The following is a 23644-nucleotide window of genomic DNA, read 5'->3' as shown; positions in this document are numbered from 1 at the left end:
TAGGGGCTTTGGCCCCTCCAGTTTCCTAATCCTAAAACAAAACAAAAGTATATCCATCCGCCCCGGTAGGAATGACTCCACGCAGTGGCGGAGCCAGGATGAGCACCTCAGGGGGGGCTAATCAATAGAGATTTAGAACAAATGTCGAAGATTAACGATGAAATCACGTTTTTTCTACAGTAATATCAAGGCAAAATCACTCTCCCGGGGGGGCTGCAGCCCCCCCAGCCCCCCCTGGATCCGCCAATGACTCCACGAGGCCCGCTTAACAATGCCGTTAGCATATCACCTCCGCTTCCTATTTTTCAAACTCTGCACGTGTTTGTTTATGATGGTGAGAACCGAATACTGTTTGGTGAAGCACTGTCTGTGTGGTGCCTTCATACTGAGGTGGACACGGCGATGGAATAATTATGCTTAGGGCCTGCTTGGATGAGCTGAAAAATAACTCATAGTTGGCTAAGGCTTGGCTAAACAATTAGCCCTCCTATTTGGATGTATTAAGGCTAATTTTTAGCTAGCTAGCAATTACAAATAACTCACAATTAAAACAGAATTTGCTCCTTGGATCAAACTTCTACCCTTCAATGTATATGAAAAATATATGTTAAGAGTAGAAAGAGATCTGTGATCCCTCTATCTTACAACCAAAAATCCATCAATTATAATGATTTCATCCTTATCCACCCTGTGTCGTATGGAACAGTATCAGAGTTCAATAGCTTCAACAATACCAGCTGAATGTCTTCAATTACACCAGGATGGTAGTTTTTTTATTCTTCATTTGCACCAAAGCACCTTAGCAGAATGCAAAACACTTTGTGCATCATCTGTGTCACGTAAATGTATAATCAGTACAAAAGATGCAGACATATCAAAAGAGGCATGATGGCTGGTACACACTAGAGGTTATAATTGCATAACTAAGGTATTAAATAATTGAAAGAAAAAAATATAAAGCAATTCTGGTACAATCTAGGATCTAATCAAATCTGAACATCAACACTAAGATCACAAGTGCACTTTAGCTAAACTGCGGTCAACACTAAGGCTTGAATTTCTACTTCTAGTCTTCCAAGTGGTCAACACAGTGAATATGACAACGAACTTAGGCATAAGACAATACCCTTGTTGCATTCATTATAGTGCTAAATTTAGATTGCAAGAATCGTTCAAAAACTCAAGAATTAATTTTACAAAAGAAACTGGTTGAAGGTTACTGCAACAGACCTGCAATATTCGCAGCAGAAATGTCATCAGGTATGTTGGCTTCAGATTCCACAGATGCCTTTGCTATAGCAACCCCAATTGCAACACTCTGGACGATATCGAAGCCTGCACATAGAACTGAAAGGACACCACCAACCAAGCAATCGCCAGCACCTGTGAGGCTTATCACAGAGGCGGATATTGCAGGTAAATGAAAAACACATGTTCTTGAAGAGCTTTCTCCGCACAAATTAACGCGACTGTTCAATGGAAAACACCCATCCATTTTTTCAAGTAGCTGTCTGGAGAAAAGCGTCTGTTTGCACTTGCGCTGGTCTTTCATGAAGTTAGTGTGCTCTTTGCAACAAATAAAAACACCATTCGGGCCAAGTGTGACGATGAGCAACTTGATGCCCTTTTCAAGTAGGAAGAACATTGCTGGGCTAAGCATTTCAAACAAATATTCAACAGCGTCTGCTTTCTCCTTGAACTGTTCTATTTTGTGAAAATTATATTTCAATGATGGGGATAATGAATTTGCCATGGCAACAAGCTCAATCTCATTGGGAGAAGTGCAAGTTATCTGAATCATCACAGAAAATTTATATGAAGTGTTAAAACTTCAAATACAATGCATACTATAGTTTTTAATCTTTCACACTTACATACTCTGCAACTGGTGCAATTCTTCGACTCTTCACCATTGAGACTGGCTCAAATAACACAGGCACCCCGGATTCATATGCCGCTGGGAAAAATAACTCAACATAGTGTTACAATCAACCTTTTGTCCTAAATTCCTAATCAATATGATTAAGATAAGCAAAATATAAAGTGTTAACACCTTTTTTGTGAGTGTACAGTGCTAATAACTAGGAGTGTAGAATACAGATGCTAAGCTCTTACAGTGGGGGAAACACCCAGTTGTATTTTCAGGTCAAAAAAATTGAGAAATGAGGGTCAATATAGCATACTGAGATACACAGCAATGCAATAACAATACTTTAAAAAGTTGAATGTAGTAAAATTACACAGATCAGGGGTGTACATAATAAAGATGGCATAGGTCTCCCTACAAAGTATTCCAATGAGCTCCGGTCTACATAATTTACTACAACTTGAATCCAAAGTATACAAGTTTAGGGAATTGTGATTGTAATTATAGATGATTAAAATAAAGAAAAGAAGCAGCATGCATTCTAAACATTTTCTGATAGAAACTTTACAAGCAAAACACTCAATCATTAGTTTTACTCAAATGGAACTTAAAATAAATCAAGATTCAATCGTGATCTTCAATGTCATCATCAGTAAAGAATTTATCAGGAAATTTTTAGTGCATATAATTTTAACCCTACAAAACTTGAGGTGGAACAACTTACTTATGCAAGCAGCTTTAAGTGACTCAGGAGGTAAATTCGCATCAAGCATTACAAGTGGTGCATTAGTGATATGATGACGGAAGCGATATATCCAGCTCGGAGTAATAAAATTTTCCTGCCCACATCCAAATAAATCAATAATTAATAAAAGGAACTTTTTTTTCCAAGGTAACCATACATATTGTACTGTACTGCTGTAAAAATCTTACAACTGCTTCAACACTTGCAACTCCAGCAACTAATTCTCCACTACCATCAAATACATTTGATACTACTGGGGTTGCAACATCATCAGCCTGCAGAATTCCTGTATTGTGCATTTATTATGAAGTAATATCATAAAGTAGGCTGTCATGAAGATTATGCCACACAAATAATAGCAACCCTCTCTCTAGTGCACCATTCCATGCTAAATTGCAGACAACTGGAAAGGATTTAGTGTTAACAAAGGAATAAGGAAAAATAAGTCTTCAGAATGTCTAGCAATAGCCAATTATTTAACAAACTACCACATGATCCAATTAGTTTAAATATTAGTTGCTTACAGACCATTATGAGCAAAACAATTAAACATTGACCTGGAAATTACATATCATATACACTAGAGCATGCTACAGAGGGATTGGGTCAGAGGGTGTTTAGTTGGGTGAATTTTGGATTTTGGGCTACTGTAGCACTTTCGTTTTTATTTGGCAATTAGTGTTTAATCATGATCTAATTAGGCTCAAAACGTTCGTCTCGCGATTTCCAACCAAACTGTGTAATTAGTTTTTTTTCGCCTACATTTAATGCTCCATGCACATATCGCAAGATTCGATGTGATGGGTACTGTAGCACTTTTTGGAATTTGGCCTGGCAACTAAACACGGGCTCAAGGCCTAAAGCAGGGCAGCAGGAGAGCATTTAGCATTTAAGTTAGCTTTATGATTTATCATACCTCATTAGATAAGGTATTTCCTTATCTCTAAGATTAGATACTATTGTTAAGGATATGTTAGAATCTGTTATAGGAGTACTTTTCCTTCCTAGTCATGTGGTGTGTGACATCCGTGGGGGAGTGACCGGATATGATAGGAGTGGGAGGTTGCCGGCCGTTCGGCTGCTGGCTTCCTTCCCATGATAGTTGGTTGTTGTCACACCCAATTTTAAGGATAAAATTGAATGCATAAATCTTATGTGCGTCCAGAGATTAGTCACACACATAAGCTGACAAATTACAAAAGTTACCATCACAGGTGTTTATTACATCACGAAAAATATCCATCACATAGTCTTTACATAAGCATAGCTGAAAAAAAAAACTCACGGTAGCTCCACATCACAGGGACATCAACTGATTGACCACAAGTCTAGTAATCCTCAGGAAAATCATCATAACCATTGCTATCTGTTACCCAAAACAAAGTTTCAAAATTTAGAGATGTCCAAGTTATAAATCACTTATAAAAGATAACGAAAAATGCTAGAAGTTTTCTAAGCGAGTTCCATCAACAATAGATCGGTAAAACAATCATAAGTCGAGTTCCAGATATCCAACAGAGACGTTCTTTATATGGTTGGAAAGCTTAGGAAGTTATCTACAACCTTTATTGACATCACTTTTCCAGATTCTGTCGTTAAATTAATCAATAACAGAGGGCAACAGAGAGTGCTCAGAATTCCAGACAACGCAGAAACTCCAACTTGTAATAGTTATATCTCACAAACGAGAACAGATAAAAAGATGATTCTTACGGCCAGAGAAAGATACAGTAGTCTACTGTTGCCCATAAAAATTTCATAATCTTTGGTCGTACAGAATTAAATGAGCATTATGATAAAGACAGACTGGTCTAGAAAACAGAACTGAGAGAACAGATATAACCAACCCAAATTATTTATTCATCAATCTTAAACTTATGATCCTTATCTATGTGACTTGTGGACATGCCCACAAACTCCCAGCAATCATTACAAAAAACTCCAACTCAAACATAAGCATAAGCACAAACCAACTAAGCACATCAAAATTTACAAGCACACACTAGACTCGACTCGACTCAACTTGTCTCACGCTACTAGCGTCTTATTACATAAAAAGGGACCCATATTCTTATGGTAGAGCGTCTCGGGGAAGCTTTTTATACATCATTGGCATCTTGAGGCTCTCGATAGTCATCCACCATCTTTTGGCTTCACTTGCGGGCCTCCTTTTGTGCCTTCGGCTCTTTCTCAAGCCGCTCATTCCGCTTCATCAACTCATGGGCAAGCTGACCATCACTACAGTAGTTGGGTCCAGACCTTCAAGCTTCATCATTGCCTATCCTAGTTCATGGTGATAGCGAGGAAGGAACCAGAATTGATCCTCCATTATATCCCAAAACGTCGAGCGTGAAGACCCAGGTAGGCTTCAAAAGCTACATCATCTATGCTTTCTTCCATAGTAGCACGACTAACCCTATGGTTGTAGACCGAGTACACCCGAAAAGCTCTCTTAGCTTCATCCCAGACGGAGCTACACACCCTAGACTTCCAATAGGTGTCCTTAAGGGGATGCTTGTTCTCCTCGCAGAAATATTCCACAGTTGTCTCCATGTCAGAGTAGTAGGCCTGTAGCAACCCCATTAGTCGGGTGTGGGATTCGGACACGTTGTTTCCCAGCTTAGTTTATTTCTCCTTAGTCCATCCCACAGTAGGGGGAGGGCACAGCTTGTGGCGGTGCATGCGATGCTTGTTCACAGACTGAACACCAGCAGGGGCGATCTCCTGCTCCTTTGGAACCTCCTCAACGCGCACCTTCTTGCTAAAACTTGCTTGTAGGACGCAAGCCTAGTTAGTAATTGTCGTTTTAGCATCTTTTGCTTTACTTGCTTCATGCTTACTACCTCAGTCTTGTTATTTGCTAAAATTTTATGCTTCTTTCACTTTACTCTATTATAAATTAATTGCCTCTATTCTAACTCTATCTTGGTCTAATTCCATAGATGCCTCGTGACCGTAAGACTGCCCGCAAGATCACTGGAGGAGCTTCCCCTTGCAAGAAGGTGCGCGTTGAGGAGGTTCCAAAGGAGCAGGAGATCGCCCCTATTGGTGTTCAGTCTAAGCAAGCATCGCACTCACCACCACAAGCTGTGCTGCCCCCTACTATGGGATGGACCAAGGAGAAATAAATACACTAAGCTAGGAAACGTGTCTGAATCCCACGCCCGACTAATGGGGTTGCTATAGGCCTACAACTCTGATATGGAGACAGTTGTGGAACATTTCTTCGAGGAGAACAAGCATCCCTTCAAGGACACCTATTGGAAGTCTAGGGTGTGCATCTCCATCTGGGATGAAGCTAAGAGAACTTTTCAGGTGTACTTGGTCTACAATCATAGGGTTAGTCATGCTACTATGGAAGAAAGCATGGATGATGCAGCTTTTGAAGCCTACATGGGTCTCCGCGCTCGACGTTTTTGGGATATGATGGAGGATCAATTCCTGTTCCTTCCTCGTTATCAACATGAACTAGGATGGGCAATGATGAAGCCTCTGGACCCAACTACTGTAGTGATGGTCAACTTTACCCATGAGCTGATGAAGCGAAATGAACGACTTGAGGAAGAGCTGAAGGCACAAAAGGAGGCTCGCAAACGAAGTCAAAAGATGGTGGATGACTATAGAGAGAGCCTCAAGATGCCAAGGATGTTTGAGAAGCTTCCCCGAGACCCTCTACCATAGAAATATGAGTCCCTTTTTATGTAATATAAGACACTAGTAGTCTGAGACAAGTTGAGTCGAGTCTAATGTGTGTTTGTGAACTTTGGTGTGCTTAGTTGGTTTCTATTTATGCTTATGTTTGAGTTGGAGTTTTTGTAATAATTGCTGGGAGTTTGTGGGCATGTCCACAAGTCCCATAGATAAGGATCATAAGTTTAAGATTGATGAATACTCCATCCGTCCATAAAAACATGCAATTCTAGCACAGTGTCCTGTTTTAGTACGTCAAGTTTGACCAATTATAGATAAAAAACTATAAATATTTATCATATCAAATAAATATACTTACATTAATTACGAAATGTATTTTTATAATAAATTAATTTGGAGTCATAATTATAAATACTATTCACTGAAAAATTTGGTCAAACACGAACTACTTTATCTAGCACACAACCCATAGTTGCATCTTTTCTTGGACAGAGGGAGTAAATAGTTTGGGTTGATTATATCTGTTCTCTCAGTTCTGTTTTCTAGACTAGTCTGTCTTTATCATAATGCTCATTTAATTATGTACGACCAAAGATTATTTTTATGGGAAACAGTAGACTACTGTATCTTTCTCCGACCACAAGAATCATCTTTTTATCTGTTCTGGTTTGTGAGATATAACTGTTACAAGTTGAAGTTTCTGCACTGAGATATAACTGTTATACTAATTTAACGACAGAATCTGAAAAAAGTGACGTAAATAAAAGTTGTAGATAACTTCCTAAGCTTTTCAACCATATAAAGAACGTCTCTGTTGGATATCTGGAACTCGACTTATGACTGTTTCACCGATCTGATGTTGATGGAACTCACCCAGAAAACTTCTAGCATTGTTCGTTATCTTTTATAAGTGATTTATAACCGATCTGCTGTTGATGGAACTCGTCCAGAAAACTTCTAGCATTGTTCGTTATCTTTTATAAGTGATTTATAACTTGGACATTTCTAAATTTTGAAACTTTGTTTTGGGTAACAGATGGCAATGGTTATGATGATTTCCCTGAGGATTACTAGACTTGTAGTCAATCAGTTGACGTCCATGTGATGTGGAGCTATCTTTATTTTTCTGCTATGCTTATGTAAAGACTATGTGATGTATATTATTCATGATATAATAAACACCTGTGATGGTACCTTTTATAATTTGTCGGCTTATATGTGTGACTTATCTCTGGACGCACATAAGATTTATGCATTCAATTTTATCCTTAAAATTGGGTGTGACAGTTGTGAAGGACGATCAGCAGGGAGGTGAGATAATAGAGAAATGAGGTGAGAATGAGAGTTTTCTGTAATTGCTCGTTTTATTTCTTTGATCACCGACTACTTATAAAGAGGATTACAGCAATATCTTCTCCTAACCCCTTGGCTCTCCCTAACTCTAGCTGCTTAACTTGACCACTCTCTCCTTAACTCTAGCTTATTGACTCGACTAGTCCCTTGATCTTATCCTGCCTAAAATTAGCACCTTTGACGGCGCTAATTATTCCCAACCATAACATCTCTCCCCTCCTCCGGAAAGAGCTCGTCCTCGAGCTCGAGCTCGAATGCGGAAAACTGCTGTTTGAACGCAGCAACTGGCTCCCCAGTGGCATCCTAGCAGGTTGTGCATCCCAGTGGGTCAGCGTCGCCGGATAGGATAGTGATAGAGAAAGGCCAAGAGGCTTTAGATTACTTGATGATGAGATTACAGGAGGGTTACATATATATAGAGAGAGACTAAGCTAGAGAGTTAAGAGGGGAGAAGTCCCAGGCAACAAGCTGGGAGTACCTAGGCAGCACACTGGGTAGAAACCCAAGAGGCAGCCGATACAAAATAATCGCTAGAGGAAATAAATACTCTAACACCCCCCCCCCCCCCCCCCCCCCCCCCCCGCGCAGTCGGAACGTCGGTAGAACGAACGTTTAGACTGGAGCGAAAATCCATAAAAACAGAAGGAAGGCCCTTGGTGAAGACATCGGCGAACTGCGACGTGGTGGGAACGTGAAGCACACGGACAGCCCCAAGGGCGACCCGTTCTCGGACGAAGTGAAGGTCGATTTCCACGTGCTTGGTACGCTGATGCTGAACGGGGTTGGTGGAGAGGTAGACGGCGCTGACGTTGTCGCAGTAGACGAGGCAGGCAGAATCCAGAGGGTGGTGCAGCTCCTGCAGAAGTTGCCGCAGCCAGGAGGCTTCAGCGACGCCGTTGGCAACTGCACGATATTCGGCCTCGGCGCTTGACCGTGAAATAGTGGGCTGGCGCTTGGACGACCAGGAGATGAGGCTGCCACCGAGGAAGACAACATAGCCAGAGGTGGAGCGGCGGGTGTCAGGGCAGCCAGCCCAGTCAGCGTCGGTGTAGACGATGAGCTGAGTCGGGGCAGAGCGGGGAATGACAAGACCAAAACTGATAGTGCCCTGAAGGTAGCGAAGAATCCGCTTGGCAGCAACAAGATGGACTTCCCGGGGATCATGCATGTGCAAGCAAACTTGTTGAACGGCGTATGCGATGTCGGGCCGAGTGAAAGTTAGGTACTGGAGAGCACCCACAAGGCTGCGATATGCTGTAGGATCAGCAACAGAGGGGCCGGCATCAGTAGAGACTTTGGCACAAGTGTCAACAAGAGTGGAACAAGGCTTGCAGTCGGTCATGCCGTGGCGAGCAAGAACGTCCAGAGTGTACTGACGCTGGGAGAGAAATAGAGTGTCCTTCTATCGCTGAACTGCCACGCCAAGAAAATGGTGAAGGGGTCCAAGATCCTTCATGGCAAATTCCTTCTTCAGTGCATCAATCACCCGGTATAAGAGTGGCCGAGAGGAGGCTGTAACAACAATGTCATCCACATATAGGAGCAAGTAGACTGTCTCGGTGCCGCGGTGATGGATGAAGAGGGAGGTGTCGGACTTGGCTTCAGTGAAACCCAGAGATAGCAGATAAGAAGCAAACCGGCTGTACCATGCTCGCGGTGCCTGCTTCAAACCATAGAGGGACTTGTTGAGCCTGCAGACGTGTTCGGGAAGATCCGGATCAGCAAAACCGGTGGGCTGAGAGCAATACACCGTTTCTGACAATGTCTCGTGAAGGAAAGCGTTCTTCACATCAAGTTGATGGATCGGCCAGTCCCGAGAGTGACCTAGAGTGAGGACGGTGCGAATAGTAGCGGGCTTGACGACGGGACTGAAAGTCTCATCGTAATCAACTCCGGGGCGCTGTGTGAACCCACGGAGCACCCAACGAGCCTTGTATCTGTCCAGTGAGCCATCAGCATGAAACTTGTGTTTGAATATACATTTTTCGGTGACCACATTTGCCTTGGCAGGCCAAGGAACGAGATCCCAAGTGTGGTTGTCCAAGAGAGCAGCGAATTCTTCTTCCATGGCCCGACGCCAGTGCGGAGTAGCAAGAGCATCACGACAGGACCGCGGCAGTGGGGACAGAGCCTCGGTGTGTAGAGCAAGGCGAGGCTGTTTGTATCCGGACTTCCCGCGGGTTGCCATGCCATGAGAGTTGGCGAGTGGCGGGATGGAGACCGCTCCTGTGGGCAGTGGAGGACCACTCTTGACGTAGCGTGGTGGAGAGGGAATCATGCTGGAGCATCGAGGAGGAGCCCCAGCGGGGGGAGGAGCACCAGCGGGGGACGTTGGTGGCGAGCTGGGTGCGGGGGCACGCCTGGTGTAGACGTGAACGACGGGCGGCTTGCTGAAGAAGTGAGCCGGGGGCGCCTGCACAGGGGAAGCCGTGGGCGCCTGTTCAGCGGGCGCCGGTGGAGGGGGTGCCATGGGCGCGGTGAAGCCGGGTGGAGGAGACCGGGACGCCGGTGTGCCTGGTCCTGGCGCCGGGGTGGCTGAAGGCACCGGCTGGAAGGGGGACCGCAGCGGTGCAGGCGCTGGCAGGGTGGCAGCGACCCCAGGTGTTCCTGCAGGGAGAAAAGGAACTGACGGAGGGTCGTCATCATTTAGAAAATCCAGTTCGTGTGTAGGCGAGGAAGGCCGGCGAAGTGAGAAAGGGAAGTTGTTTCGTCGAAAACAACGTGGCGGGAGATGATGACACGGTTTGTGGCGAGGAAGGCCGGCGAAGTGAGAAAGGGAACGTTGTTTCGTCGAAAACAACGTGGCGGGAGATGATGACACGGTTTGTGGCGAGGTCGAGACACCTGTAACCCTTGTGATCGGGAGAGTAGCCAATGAAAACGCATAAAGAAGAGCGCGGGGCAAGTTTGTGAGGGGTGGTAGCGGTGAGATTAGGGTAGCAGGTGCACCCGAAAGCTCGAAGGTCATGATAGGAAGGGTGAGTACCATAGAGTGCGAAGAATGGAGTGCTCATGTTCAGCGTTTTGGTGGGGAGGCGATTTATGAGATAGGTGGCAGTAGCAAGGGCATCGGCCCAGTAAGAGGGGGGCATGGATGCTTAGAAGAGGAGGGTGCGGGTGACATTGTTGGTGGAGCGAAGAATGCGTTCGACTTTGCCATTTTGCTGCGAGGTGTAGGGACATGACATGCGAAGAGAAACTCCTTTGGCAAGAAAGAAAGCACGAAACGCAGAGTTGTCAAACTCACGACCGTTGTCACATTGCACGGATTTGATGGTACAACCAAACTGAGTGTGCACAAAGGCGAAGAAATTGGAGAGAACAGAGAAAGTGTCGGACTTTAATCGAAGAGGAAAAGTCCAAAGAAAATAAGAGCAATCATCGAGAACAACGAGATAATATTTAAATCCGGATACACTGACAATAGGGGATGTCCATAGGTCACAATGTATCAGATCGAAAATTTTAGGTGCTCTAGACAAGGAACTAGTAAAAGGCAAGCGAACATGGCGCCCAAGCTGACAGGCATGGCAGATGGAGTCATCTGGAGACTTGCTGCAGAAAATGGAAGATGACTGGGCGAGACTCTGAAGGGCAGCCTTGCCGGGGTGGCCGAGACGACGATGCCATGTAGTTGGAGAAGGAGTTGTCACAAGAGCACAAGGGTCAGAGGGCGACGATGGGAGCTGCAAGGTGTAGAGCGGCCCTGAGCTGTTACATCGAAGGAGGATGTCCCTGGTACGGAGATCCTTCACAGAAACACCAAGAGGGCCAAACTCCACAAAAACAAAGTTATCAGTAGTGAACTGGCGAACGGAAAGGAGATTTTTAATGATATCAGGAGCTATAAGGACATTGTTGAGACGGAAAGAGCCAGAAAGAGTGGAGTATCCGGTGCCAATAACCGGTAGAGTGGCGCCATTTCCCACAACAATGGAGGAAGGAAAGGAGGAGGATGGAGATACGGTAACCATACCAGGGTTGGAGGCAATGTGAGACGAGGCACCCGAGTCGATCACCCAATCCGAGGAGGTTGGTGGCGGGGTGAGGGTGACGGTGCTGAAGGCGTTGGCGAGGGACTGAGGATCCCATGGTGACCAAGCAGGAGGCGTCGGAGGTGGTGTTGGCGTCCAGGCAGGATGAGGCGCCTGGGTGGACACCTGTTGGTATGTCTCAGGAGCCGAAGGGTAGTAGGTTGGAGGCACGCCGGTCACCAGAGCGTGCTGGTGCAGCTGCTGCGATGAAGGCGGGCCGGTGCGGAGAGGTGGACCGCGAGGGCCACCGGGAGTAGACCCGGGCCACATGTGAATGGACCCGGTCCACGAGTTGAGGTGGGAGGGCCACTAGGAACCACCGGGTGAGCCGCTGTTCGAGCCGCCTTGGCCACAGCCGCCACGACGACGCCGGCCACGGCCATTACCAGAGAAGGCCCCCCGGCGTTCTGTTGAGGACACTCCCCGGCGTGCTGCTGAGGGCGCTAGGTTGCAGACCCAGAGGCCGGCTGGGATGCAGGTGGCTTGCTGGACGAAGAGACGATGAGAGCCGATGGAGGTGCCGATGGGGGTGCCATGTTGAGCTCGGCCAGGCGCAAGTCGGTGCGGACGTCCGCAAAGGAGGGAAATGGCTTCTGGCGCGTGATGAACTGCGACATGAACTGGAAGCGCTCATTGAGGCCTCTCAGTATGTTCAGCACCAGAGTACGGTCATGGACGGGCTCGCCAAGATCGACAAGGGCATCAACCATGCCCTTCATCTTGCGGCAGTAGTCGTCGATGGAGAGGGCGCCCTGGGAGAGAGTACGGAACTCAGCGTCGAGGAGCATGGCACGTGACTCGCGATTGTTCAGGAACTGTTGTTCAATGCCGAGCCACGCAGCCCGAGCGGAGATGCCGTCACGCTCGTGGATGACGTCCAGAAGATCGGTGGAGATGGTGTTGAAGATCCAAGAGACGACCACGCAGTCCATGCGGGACCACGCAGGATCGGTGAAGCGGGAGGCGTCACTGAGGACGTGATCCTTCAACGCGAAGCGGCCGAGGATGAGGACATAGCCGCGCCACCTGGAGTAGTTGGAGGACTGAAGGTCCAAAACGATCGGAATCAAGTTCTTGATGTTCTGGATAGCGGCAGCCTGGCTGTGCAGATGAGCGATGGTCGCGGCGTCGGAGGAGGAGTGATCGCCGCCGTCCTGAGAGCCGTCGTCGTGGAAGGAGTACGTGCGGAGACGGTCCCGGAGGGCAGCGGCCTGCGTGCGCTCCTTCTCGAGGGCGTCAGCGGCGGCCCGAACGCGATCCTGAGCGGCAGCAGCGGACTTGAGGAGATCAGCCTCCGTCTGAAGCTGCTGGCTGCGGTCGGTGTTGGTGGAGTGCAGGGAGGCGGCCTCCTCCTCCAGCTTCTGGGCGGCGGCGAGAGCTTCATCACGAAGCTTGATCGCGGTAGCCGCGGTGGAGGCGCCGGAGCTTGAAGTGGCCATGGGCGCGTGGCTGGGCAGCTTCAGGCACGCCGGCGGCAGGGAAAGGGCGCGCGGGCGGGCGCGACCCGAGGCGGGCTGCGGCGGCAAGGAAGGGCGTGCGGGGCGGGCGCGACCCGAGGCGCGCGCGAGAGAGAGAGGAAGGGACGGGCGCGGCTCGAGGCGGGCGCCGAAAGGAGCGGAAGCAGAGGAATCGTTAGTCTGATACCATGATAGAGAAAGGCCAAGAGGCTTTAGATTACTTGATGATGAGATTACAGGAGGGTTACATATATATAGAGAGAGGCTAAGCTAGAGAGTTAAGAGGGGAGAAGTCCCAGGCAACAAGCTGGGAGTACCTAGGCAGCACACTGGGTAGAAACCCAAGAGGCAGCCGATACAAAGTAATAGCTAGAGGAAATAAATACTCTAACAGATAGGAGTGGGAGGTTGCCGGCCGTTCGGCCGCTGGCTTCCTTCCCGTGATAGCTGGTTGTGAAGGACGATCAGCAGGGAAGTGAGGTAATAGAGAAAGGAAGTGAGAACAAGAGTTGTCTGTAATGGCTTGTTTTATTTCTTTGATCACCGACTGCTTATAAAAAGGATTACAGCAATATCTTCTCCTAAGCCCTTGGCTCTCCCTAACTCTAGCTGCTTGACTTGACCACTCTCTCCTTAACTCTAACTTATTGATTTGACTAGTCCCCTGATCTTATCCTGCCTAAAATTAGCCCCTTTGACAGTGCTAATTATTCCCAACCATAACATGGTGTCTCTGCTATCACATGCACCATCGCGCTGCAGGGGTTCCAGGGTTACCTTACTGAGACCTCAGGGCCCCTAACTAGCAAAATCAAGATATTAATGACATTATCTATGTCGATATCAAAGTACCATAACCTTCTGCACACCTTAGTGCAATATGTCTACATGTAAGACATACAACATTCACTGTTTCACTCTTTATTAGGGAGGAAATTTTCTATCTAGGTGATAATGATAAAATTTATCAAAATACAAATAAAACCATTTTTGTTGAGCTCACAAGAAAACTACTGTTATGTGCCGGTGCCAGCATTTTAAGTTTTTACATGATAAGCATCCATCAGAGGAAAACCGGTCAGACCGGACACTGATTACTTGAGGTAGAACTTAGGAGCCATATAACAACTATGCAGGACTTCTTTAGAAGCAAAATGTATAAACAAAGTATTTATATGACATTAATTGCAGTGGTTGACAAACAGAAAGGTAGCACAATATGTCCTCTTCACTTGCTTCTATTGCTTTCACGAAATGCACAATATGTCACACAAATTGATGCTGCGCTCACTACAACTACAAAGTAGTTTTAAGTGCAACCTTGGGATGTGATGGCTCTAATTCTTTGGCCACAAAGAACCAATGAAGTCTACTATTATCTGACATAGTAAGATCTTAGATTTCGTTTGTTGCACCAAAAATATAGGATTTCAACTAAGTATCACAAATAGTATAACAGTAATGGAAGACAACAGAAACAGTGCAGAACGAGCAACTCAATCCCAATTGAAAAGTAAAAGGAAGAAATCACAGTATGGCTATCTTCAAACTTACCTTCTGTACGTAATCCAGCCGACCTCCAGTATTTTAAAAGGAAGTCCCCTTCAGCAGAGTAGAACTATTAGAGTATATGTACAGCAGTAAACAAGGCATAATACAAAGTAGATCACTACAGTATATGATACCAATCCCTCAAAAAGAAACTGCATGATACCTGCCATATCATTTCCAACAACACTTATCATGAAGGGTTGTGTCCCAAGCTTTGACATGCACTCGGCAATATTTCTTGCTACACCTCCACTGATGTATTTAACCTGAGAATCACAAACTCACTGTTAAGTAAATATCTGTACGAATGTAATATAAAGTTATAAACTACTAAGCAGCTGTATAGTCCATAACTGTGGATGAAGCAAATGCATACAATACAGACTAACAAAGTAAAACTAGAGAAGGTATTGAAATTTGGAAGAAAATAAGAAACAAACATGGACTCAATATCAAATACTTAAAAGGATTGAAGTGTGAACTGAAGCATCTTATTCATAAGTCCCCAAACAAGTTCTTATCCATATTGCAATCTAATGACCTCATTCTAAAGTAGATAAGTACCACAACTGTAACAAGAGAGAATAGGCACAGAGTTTCTCACTGATACTAACTAAATGAGCATTAGGGTAAGTGATGATGTGGAAGGAACTGCATTTGAAACCCCGACAGTGGAGCCATATACTAAGATGACCTTACCTTTACATATTTGCAATCCTCCCTACTTGTTAACATGAACCTTAAACACAAACTCGGTACATGACATTACCATCTCAGAAGACAAAATCAAACGGTGTAATAGGGATCATGAACCAGCAGGGGTCCTGATTTATATCCCAAGCACATGGCGCAGCAAGCGACCATCAGACACACAATGGGCATCAATTACAAACCCGTTCTAAGCACAAAGACGAAACAAGTCAAGCCTACGGTCTCAACTCTACATCGCATTCCACCGAATCCTTGTTGCTCATAGTCCATCAGTCCGTCACACGATTACGCCTCGCTTCTCATAACCCAACGGAAGTACTAGAAGAGTAGAGGGACACGCACCGTTCCAGGGACAGTGGTGCCAGGATGGGGCGGCACGGAGGGCTTGGCATGGATATCCAGCACCATCCCGCCGATGATCACCGGGCTGGGCTCCACCTCTGCGAGGCTGCTTAACGGATTCTGCGACGAAGGGGGGAGAAATCAGGTAAGCAAAAGAGAAATCAAGGTAGGGCGGTACGGCACATACAGGGCGAAGCGGCGCGGGAGGCAGAAGGAGGTGGCGGCGGACGGCCTCCATCCGCCGGTTCGCGGCGGGCTCGGCCATGTAAGGCGGCTAGGATTCTTCAGAGGATGGCAGCGCCTTTGGATGTGCGGGGAAGAGGAGCATCATGAGGGGAGGATTCCTGCTGCCATTGGCGGCGACGCACGGGACGCTGTGAATTGGGCCGTGTCAGGACTTCGGTGCTTATACGGGAAAAAAAAAAAACTTTTCCCAACGCAGACTTTTTAATGCTTGTCTAGCTGTCTGTATTCGTCACAATTCACGTACGTTAAAATAGATTGACGTCGCGTATGTTAAAATGGATTGACGTAGAATTAAACCAAATTACATTTTATTTCACTCGAGCACGTGTGAACAGAGGTGGTATCAAACAAAGGCCCCGTCTGAATACCCGTGGATTCTGAGAATGGAGATAAAAAAAAAATCTCAGAGGCATCCAGACGGGAGGGATAAAGCTGGAGATAAAAAAAAATCTAGAGTTAAATGTATGGTAGGTTTATTATCTTTTTGTCGTGTGTCATTTAAGTTCATCAACTTTTAAACTGTATTTTTTGGTTCATTAATTTTTGGTGGTATGGCATCCAGGTTCATCAACTTTCAAACTGTATTTTTAGGTCTATTAACTTTTGGTGGTGTGTCATCCAGGTCCATTAACTTTTAAATTGTATTTTTAGGTCTCTAAACTTTTTAACTAGTTCACCGTAGGTCCATACCATCTAGGGTTTCTCGAGCGGCTGCTCGATGGGGAATAAACTCTACAATAAAATCTAGTCTAATCTACCCGGTACAAAGCCGAAGGCCACAGGAATTGGCCACCTGACCCAAACAAAACTCGAACTCTACCAGTCCAACCAGGACCGATTGACCCTGAGTCCATGATTCAACTAACATGCACAGCACGTCCAAACGCAACCATCAATTTGACTCACGTAGGCCCTAAAAGCTAGATGCTAGATAAAAGATCGTGTGTCACAACTGGATAGGAAACTAATGCATAAAAATAATAAAATACTACGACAAGGATGCTAATCATGTTGGGAAAATTCCATTGATGATCTCCACCTCTTTAGAATTAGTACTGATGTATTTTGTTGACTTCATTTTCTTCTCATTTCCACGCAATAATAAGGCACATCTATAAAATATCTTTGATGACAATCCAACAGTTGTAAATTTCTTCATGTCCACGATATATTTATCCTTAAAAATAATAGTCCCAAATTTAAGACCAGGGGATATTAACGAATTACCAGCTGCTACATTTGAATTATTGCTCGACAAGTCTCCATAAACATCTTGATGAGCTATGGACTCATCACCTAATCCACGGTGGCTGCTTATTTGGCGTGTTATGTCCAATCTATTCGCTAAACGAATGGGTATGGACCTACGGTGAACCAGTTAAAAAGTTTAGGGCCCAAAAATGTAATTTAAAAGTTAATGGACCTGGATGACACACCACTAAAAGTTAATGGACCCAAAAATACAGTTTGAAAGTTGATGGACCTAGATGACACACCACTAAAAATTAATAGACCAAAAAATACAGTTTAAAAGTTGATGAACCTAAATAACATACCACAAAAAGTTAATAGATCTACTGTGCATGTAACTTAAAAAAAAAATCTAGGAGCCAGATTGTTGAAATCTCCGAATCCCTCTCCTACCGGATAAACAAGGATACTACTCGGTAAAAGACGTTTCTACCCCCACCTTATCTTCCCCTGTCGTTTCTTCTCGCGCAGGCCAGCACCTTCAAAGTCCCGATGCCACCGAGGCACCGACCAGCGCTTGCCGCACCGCTGCCTCAAGCCTGCCGCCGCGAGCTGCTCCAGTGCCTCCTCCGCCCTGACCGCGTGCACCGGCGCCTCCGCCACCCCGCGCCGCTGCCTCCGGCCGTCGACACGAGACGCTGCCGCTGGCCCGCCACCGTCTCCTTTGCACGCTGGCTATTATTTGTGCAGCGCCGCTACTGTTGCTATCCCTTGTGCGCCTCACCATAGCACTCGTGCGCTGCTGCCTGCTGCGACTACCACCACCCCAGATGTGCTCGGATACAGAGAGAGAAGGAACGAGGGATGGAGAGAGAGAGAAGTCTGAGAAATTGATTTGAGTTTTTTTGTCTGCATACATATTATTTTAATAAAACTACATCATTATGTAAACCGAGTTACCAGGAATTGATTTATGGGTTGACTGCAAGATCAAGGACATTATAGACAATGCACCCTTCAACAAGCCATAATCTCAAGCTAGAATCCAAAAATCCAAACAGCCTAGATTTTTATTATTCACAATCCAGATTTTACAATCCATGCCTAGAATCCAGATTTCCTATAATCACAAACCAATCCAGACTGGCCCTAAAATCGATCAAAACTATCTCTCGGTGATATTCGAGTGGGCACTGAATTTTTGACACCTGCTCTCTTTTTTTTTTGGTAGTTTTTCAGGAGAGTCAAATGACACGGGTTCGGTTCACACAGGAACCAGAACTTGAATGCAGTTTCATCATAGGAAATCAGAGCATAGGATTAGAACATAGAAACACTGATTAAATTGCTGCTACCTGAAATATGACAGAACAATAAGCAATATCCAAATAAAACAATCAAATAAAAAAAGGAATATCTATGCTAACTGACGGAAGGTAGTAACCACTCAAGAGACACCCCCCATGTTATTCGATGAAATGGCGAATAAGAGGGTGGCGAACTGGCATGGGCGCAACGTTGCAGACGCCATTTGTGCAGCACCTAGTCAGACAATAAGCATTCACAAGAGCCCCAGCTCTACATTTAACACCATGGTTCAACAGCAGGATGCTCAAGTTCACATTCCTAGTACGTACCTCCATTATTGCAAAATCTGAACTTCAAGCAATGTTCATAACTGGTGGCCTACCAGAATAAGTGTTGAACTATGATTGATGTGGCAATTTTTTGTATTCAGATGCTGGCAACTCTGAGTCATGATCTTCTGACGGCCCTAGATATTAAATATTAGGATTGTGATAGAAATGACATTGGAGGAGAACTGGTAAAATTTCATTATTCCCATTTTTCAAAAGTTATTTATGAACATATGTTCCGTAGACACAATCTTAAACGTGTGCCGAATGTAATGGATGGCCATATCAGAGAACTGAAGAGGCAAAAATCAAATGATCAGGCTCAAAGTAAGAGTCATTCCATGTCTACTCTCCTTTCTAAATATTTGTAAATGCAAGATGCTAATACTTGAAGAATCTAATGCAATATGTTACTTATAGTGTACTAGCTCTTTGTCACATCATCTGAATGGGGTGTCAGTAGAAACTGACAAAGCTTAGAAATCAAATATTTAGCATATCCAAAGGTGTTTTCATGTTCCGTGTGCCCATAAGATCAAAGGTTGTAGATGGGATGAAGTCCTGTTCCTTCAGTCTGCATTGTCCATTATATTGTGTATGCAATAAAGTTGTGTGGCCCCTTTTTGTGGTTTTTTTCAGTTAATCATCATGCACGTTATTCATAACTTGTTTCTTCTGATGACACCCCTTTCTCCTAATTTCATGCACCATTCCAAGATTCAGTCTACCTCAGACATATCTGTGCACGCAGCATATCTAATTTACAGGAGGTGGACGCTAGATGCTCATTGGCTTGAAGGTCAAATGTCATTGATGGTTTACCTATAATAGCTAGACATGATTTTTTGGCTTATTATTTTCTCCTGCTAAATGCTAATGCAGATGAGATCTGCTTACCATGTCTAAGCAGGTGGCGTGAGGGAGCACTGTAATCCTCATGCATCATCTTTCGATATGCTCAATTGCCAGTTCAAACACTATCTCTTGGTTATATTGGAGGCAATATTGAATATCTGACACCTGCTCTTTTTGGTGGTAGTTTTTCAGGAGGGTCAAATGACACAGGGTTCGCTTCACACAGGGACAAGAACTTGAATGCAGTTTCACCACAGGAAAATCAGAACATAGGATCAAAACATAGGAACACAGATTGAATTGCTGCTGCCTGGAATATGACAGAGTAATAAACAATATGCAAAGAAAACAATCAAATAAAAAATAGATTATCTATGCTAACAACGTCTGATCTTATTATAACCCAATTTGATCAGCCTGCGCAACAATTGATGCCTTCCAAATTAGCCGGAAAAGTACTTATAGCAATAACCCATTAATTTTGCCTACGCCATACAACTCCCATACGTGCAACTGGCCTACTCCTCTAAGGAGGGCACGCAAAGCCGCACCGGTCTTTCTAGTCAATTCTTAAATGCGTGATAACAACTTGTCTAGATTCGGAATAACCACACTTCGGAATTCTTCTACACGCGTCTCAGGAAGACCTTGTATAGATTCTTTGTGATCTTTCGTTCATATTTTTTTTTGTTCTCCGTAGTTTTGTTTCGCCGTCTGGTTCTGTTTCCATCTTTAAAGAAGCTTACTGTCATGTGGGGCCACACCTACACACGGAGAAGGCGCGCAAGGGACGAGCGGAGGGCCGCGGCCGCAGCAGCACCGTAGGCTCAGTCCAGGCGCATGGCAGCAGATCCAGTCCAGGCGCATGGCAGCATACCAGTCCTGGCTGCAGGAAGTAGTCCAGGAGATTTGCATGGCGGATCAAGGCCTAAACTTAGTAGTTTCGTTCTCAGGCTGTTAGAGAACAAGTTGTATTTATATTCCTGTAATGCGAGAGCAAACACAAACAATATCAATTACCCAAATTCCCTAATCTTTCCCTTCTTCAACAATCGGGCGTTGAGGGGTAAAACCTCGCCCCAACACCATGGATCGAGGCTACGAACTACGTAGCCGAACCCTGTCCTTCGACGCCCTTGACAACCTGGTATCTGCGTCCAGGAGTTCCTCGCCCAGCACCGATCAGCCGCTAACCTCCACCGCAATCTCGCCGCAACAGCTGCCACCACCAGCCAACCACCCCCGGCAACCACAGCCATGGGCGACTCTCCCAAACTGGACCTCGCGGCCGCCATCACGGCCTTGTCCACGAAGTTGGATGCCCTGCAGACGACCGTCGACGAGCTCAAGCAAGATCGCCGCGTCGACTCCTCATCATCAGGCGCCAAAGCCCCGCCCACCGGGGAGCACCACCAGGATCGTCCACCGCGATTTCAAAAGCTCGACTTCCCGCACTACGATGGCAAGTCTGATTCCCTTGCCTTCATCAACTGATGTGAATCTTATTTCCATCAACAACGTATCATGCCGGAGGAGAAGGTCTGGATGGCCCCATACAATCTAGAGGACGGCGCGCTGATGTGGTACATCCAGGACGAGGGTACCCCGTCCTAGCGCCGATTCACGGAGCTGCTCAACCTCCGCTATGGTCCCCCCCCTCTGATCCAACCCCCTCGGCGAACTAGCGACGTGCAAGCGCACGGGCTCGGTGGTGGAGTACTAGGATCGCTTCCAGGCACCCCTTCCGCATGCCGGGCGCCTCGACAAGGACTAGCGGGTCCAACTCTTCACCACGGGACTCCAGCCGCTGCTCAGCTTCGATGTAAAGGTGCACAACCCCCAATCCCTGGCTGTGGCCTTGAGTTTGGCGCGCAAGCTCGAGCTGCGGGAACAGTACGTCGCGCCTCCACCACCTCCGCCCCGGGCGCCGTCGCGTACGCTCCTTCCAGCGGCTGCCCCACGCCTCGCCCTACCGGCGCCACCAACAACCACCCAGACCCCAGCAACAATCACCGTGGAGGGCCGACCGGTCAAGCGCCTCACCTAGGCCGAGCTGGAGGAACGCCGCCGCCTTGGTCTTTGTTACAACTGTAACGAAAAGCTCAGACGCGGCCATAACAAGGTATGCCAGTGCCTCTTTTTGCTGGACAGTGCAGTGGAGGACGAGGAAGCCACTGAGCCGGCTGAAGAGAGCGCAACAGAAGAGGTCGTCCCACACTTCTCCCTCCATGCCATCGCCGGAGTCCGCTGTAACACCCCGGTGTTATGCAAGCATTTAGGCACTGCAAATCATGCATATTATGCATCATCAAGCATCCTAATCATACATGCCTAATCATATAAATAATAACTGAAACAATGCTTTGAAACATATGAAACATGCTCGTGAAACATGAATGTTGCATACACTTGTTTAGAGTTATTTTTGCCCTAATTATGCTTGCTAGGCTAATAAAATATGTTTGGCTATAATTGTAAATCATCTAGAATTATTTAGCACAATTTTTGGAGCAAAGTTTGTATTCAAACTTTTGACAAAATATGCTTTTGAAATTATTATTGAAAATGGTCAAAAATCCTCCCTATTTAGCTTTTACTTCCCAATTCAAAATCTATGCAAAATTTTTAGTTGGTCCCTAAAGCAAAGTTGTAGAGGATTAAATTCTAAGCAACTTTTATTTTTGGGCCATTTTCAAAAGAAGTCATTTTCTTGCTCAAAATGGTACTTGAAAACTGATATTTGAAAATTCATTGAAAATGGAATTGGAAAATGCTTATCTCATTTAACGGGCCGCCGCCTCGCTTCCCGGCCCAGTCCGCAAGCCGGCCCGGCCTGCCCCGCACCTCGTCCAGCCTGCCTCAGCGCCGCGCCTTGCCCGTTCGCCGCGCCAACGCCCGACCGGCGCCAGAGCGCGCACGCCGCGTGGCGGCCATGCGCCGGCGAGCACGCCGCGCGGCACCACCGGCCTACACCGTTCCGACCGGCCGCGCTGCTTCAAGGCTGTCCGACCACGCGCACCCCACTCCATCCTGCCTCCCCCTCCTCCATCTCATTTGCTCTCTCGCTCGGAAAGCAGCAGCCGCAGCACCCTCTCTCCGCCACCGTCGCGCTGCCTCGCCGGAGTAGCCGTCCCGGCCACGCCCGACCATCGGAGCTCGCTACGTCTTCGCCCCGCCATCGCCCCGGCATCGTGCAGCTTTTGCTCGTCTCCTTTCGACGTGGTAAGGCTCCAGTCGGCCGCTATTGCTCGCCGGAGCACGGCCGTTCTCACCGGAGCAGCACGGCTCCGTGGACCTCCCCTTTCCGCTCCCTTCCTTCTTCCGATTTCGCGCGCTTTAGCACCGCCTTGCCCTTGCGGACCTCGTGCGCGCCTCCCCGTGCCTTGCTGTGGCTGGGAAGTGCCCGCACGTGGGCATGCCGCGCCGCCGTGTCGCCATGCGCGCCGGCTAAGCCTGGGCAAAATACCCGATACCCATTACCCGTACCCGAATTACCCGAACCCGGACCCGAATTACCCGAACCCGAGGTACCCGATCCCAAATTCGGATAGCGATTTTGATTACCCGAAATTAGTTTGGGTAATTCGGGTAATATCCCCCAGTACCCAAACTACCCGAACTACCCAAAGATTTGTTTTTGTCTTTGTATTTATCATGTGTTGTTAGCTGAACCATTTAACTTATCACTTTATTAGAATATAATTCTCTCTATTTGAATGAGTGACTGTAATATATTATTCTCTACAAATTGCTATTGAAATTCTATACAAATTGCTACTGAAATTATGTATAGATCGCTACTGAAATTTAGTGTAGTTGGTTGTTTTCTGTAAATTTGGGTATATCGGGTAATACCCGAACCCGAACCCGAATTATCGGGTACCCGAATTTGCGGGTAGTGTTTTTTCGGGGGTAATATCGGGTAGCAATTTTCATTACCCGAATTTTGAATTACCTGAATTACCCGACCCGAAAAAATCGGGTAACCCGAACGCCCAGGCTTA

General features: G+C 46.2%; 2 protein-coding genes across 2 annotated transcripts; both read right to left on the bottom strand.

The window, feature by feature from the left end:
- Nucleotides 1-408: 408 nt before the first annotated feature.
- LOC136517735 (pseudouridine kinase) lies at nucleotides 409-16108 on the bottom strand. The gene is made up of 9 exons (XM_066511380.1): nucleotides 15899-16108; nucleotides 15712-15831; nucleotides 14822-14924; nucleotides 14662-14709; nucleotides 2801-2898; nucleotides 2592-2706; nucleotides 1875-1957; nucleotides 1231-1792; nucleotides 409-830 (listed from the first exon to the last, which is right to left on the bottom strand). Exons 1-9 carry the CDS (start codon nucleotides 15974-15976, stop codon nucleotides 781-783), a joined length of 1257 nt encoding a protein of 418 aa, XP_066367477.1. The 5' UTR covers nucleotides 15977-16108; the 3' UTR covers nucleotides 409-780.
- Nucleotides 11628-13340, bottom strand: LOC136517737 (uncharacterized). Its single transcript, XM_066511381.1, has one exon. The coding sequence runs from the start codon at nucleotides 13087-13089 to the stop codon at nucleotides 12094-12096; it is 996 nt and encodes a 331-aa protein (XP_066367478.1). The 5' UTR covers nucleotides 13090-13340; the 3' UTR covers nucleotides 11628-12093.
- Nucleotides 16109-23644: the final 7536 nt, after the last annotated feature.

The sequence above is a fragment of the Miscanthus floridulus genome, chromosome 17 (genome assembly GCF_019320115.1).
Source record: "Miscanthus floridulus cultivar M001 chromosome 17, ASM1932011v1, whole genome shotgun sequence".
Lineage (NCBI taxonomy): Eukaryota > Viridiplantae > Streptophyta > Magnoliopsida > Poales > Poaceae > Miscanthus > Miscanthus floridulus.
The sequence above is the reverse complement of the archived record's forward strand: the minus strand, read 5'-3'. Positions and strand labels throughout refer to the sequence as shown.

What these genes read in the sequence shown, in the direction of transcription:
- LOC136517735 (XM_066511380.1), bottom strand. Translation starts at nt 15,976, where the DNA reads ATGGCCGAGCCCGCCGCGAACCGGCGGATGGAGGCCGTCCGCCGCCAC. An exon ending in TTGCAAGTGTTGAAGCAGTT is followed by an intron (nt 2,707 to 2,800) that starts GTAAGATTTTTA and finishes GGATGTGGGCAG; the next exon opens with GAAAATTTTATTACTCCGAG. An exon ending in TTCTGCTGCGAATATTGCAG is followed by an intron (nt 831 to 1,230) that starts GTCTGTTGCAGT and finishes TACGTGACACAG; the next exon opens with ATGATGCACAAAGTGTTTTG.
- LOC136517737 (XM_066511381.1), bottom strand. Translation starts at nt 13,089, where the DNA reads ATGGCCACTTCAAGCTCCGGCGCCTCCACCGCGGCTACCGCGATCAAG.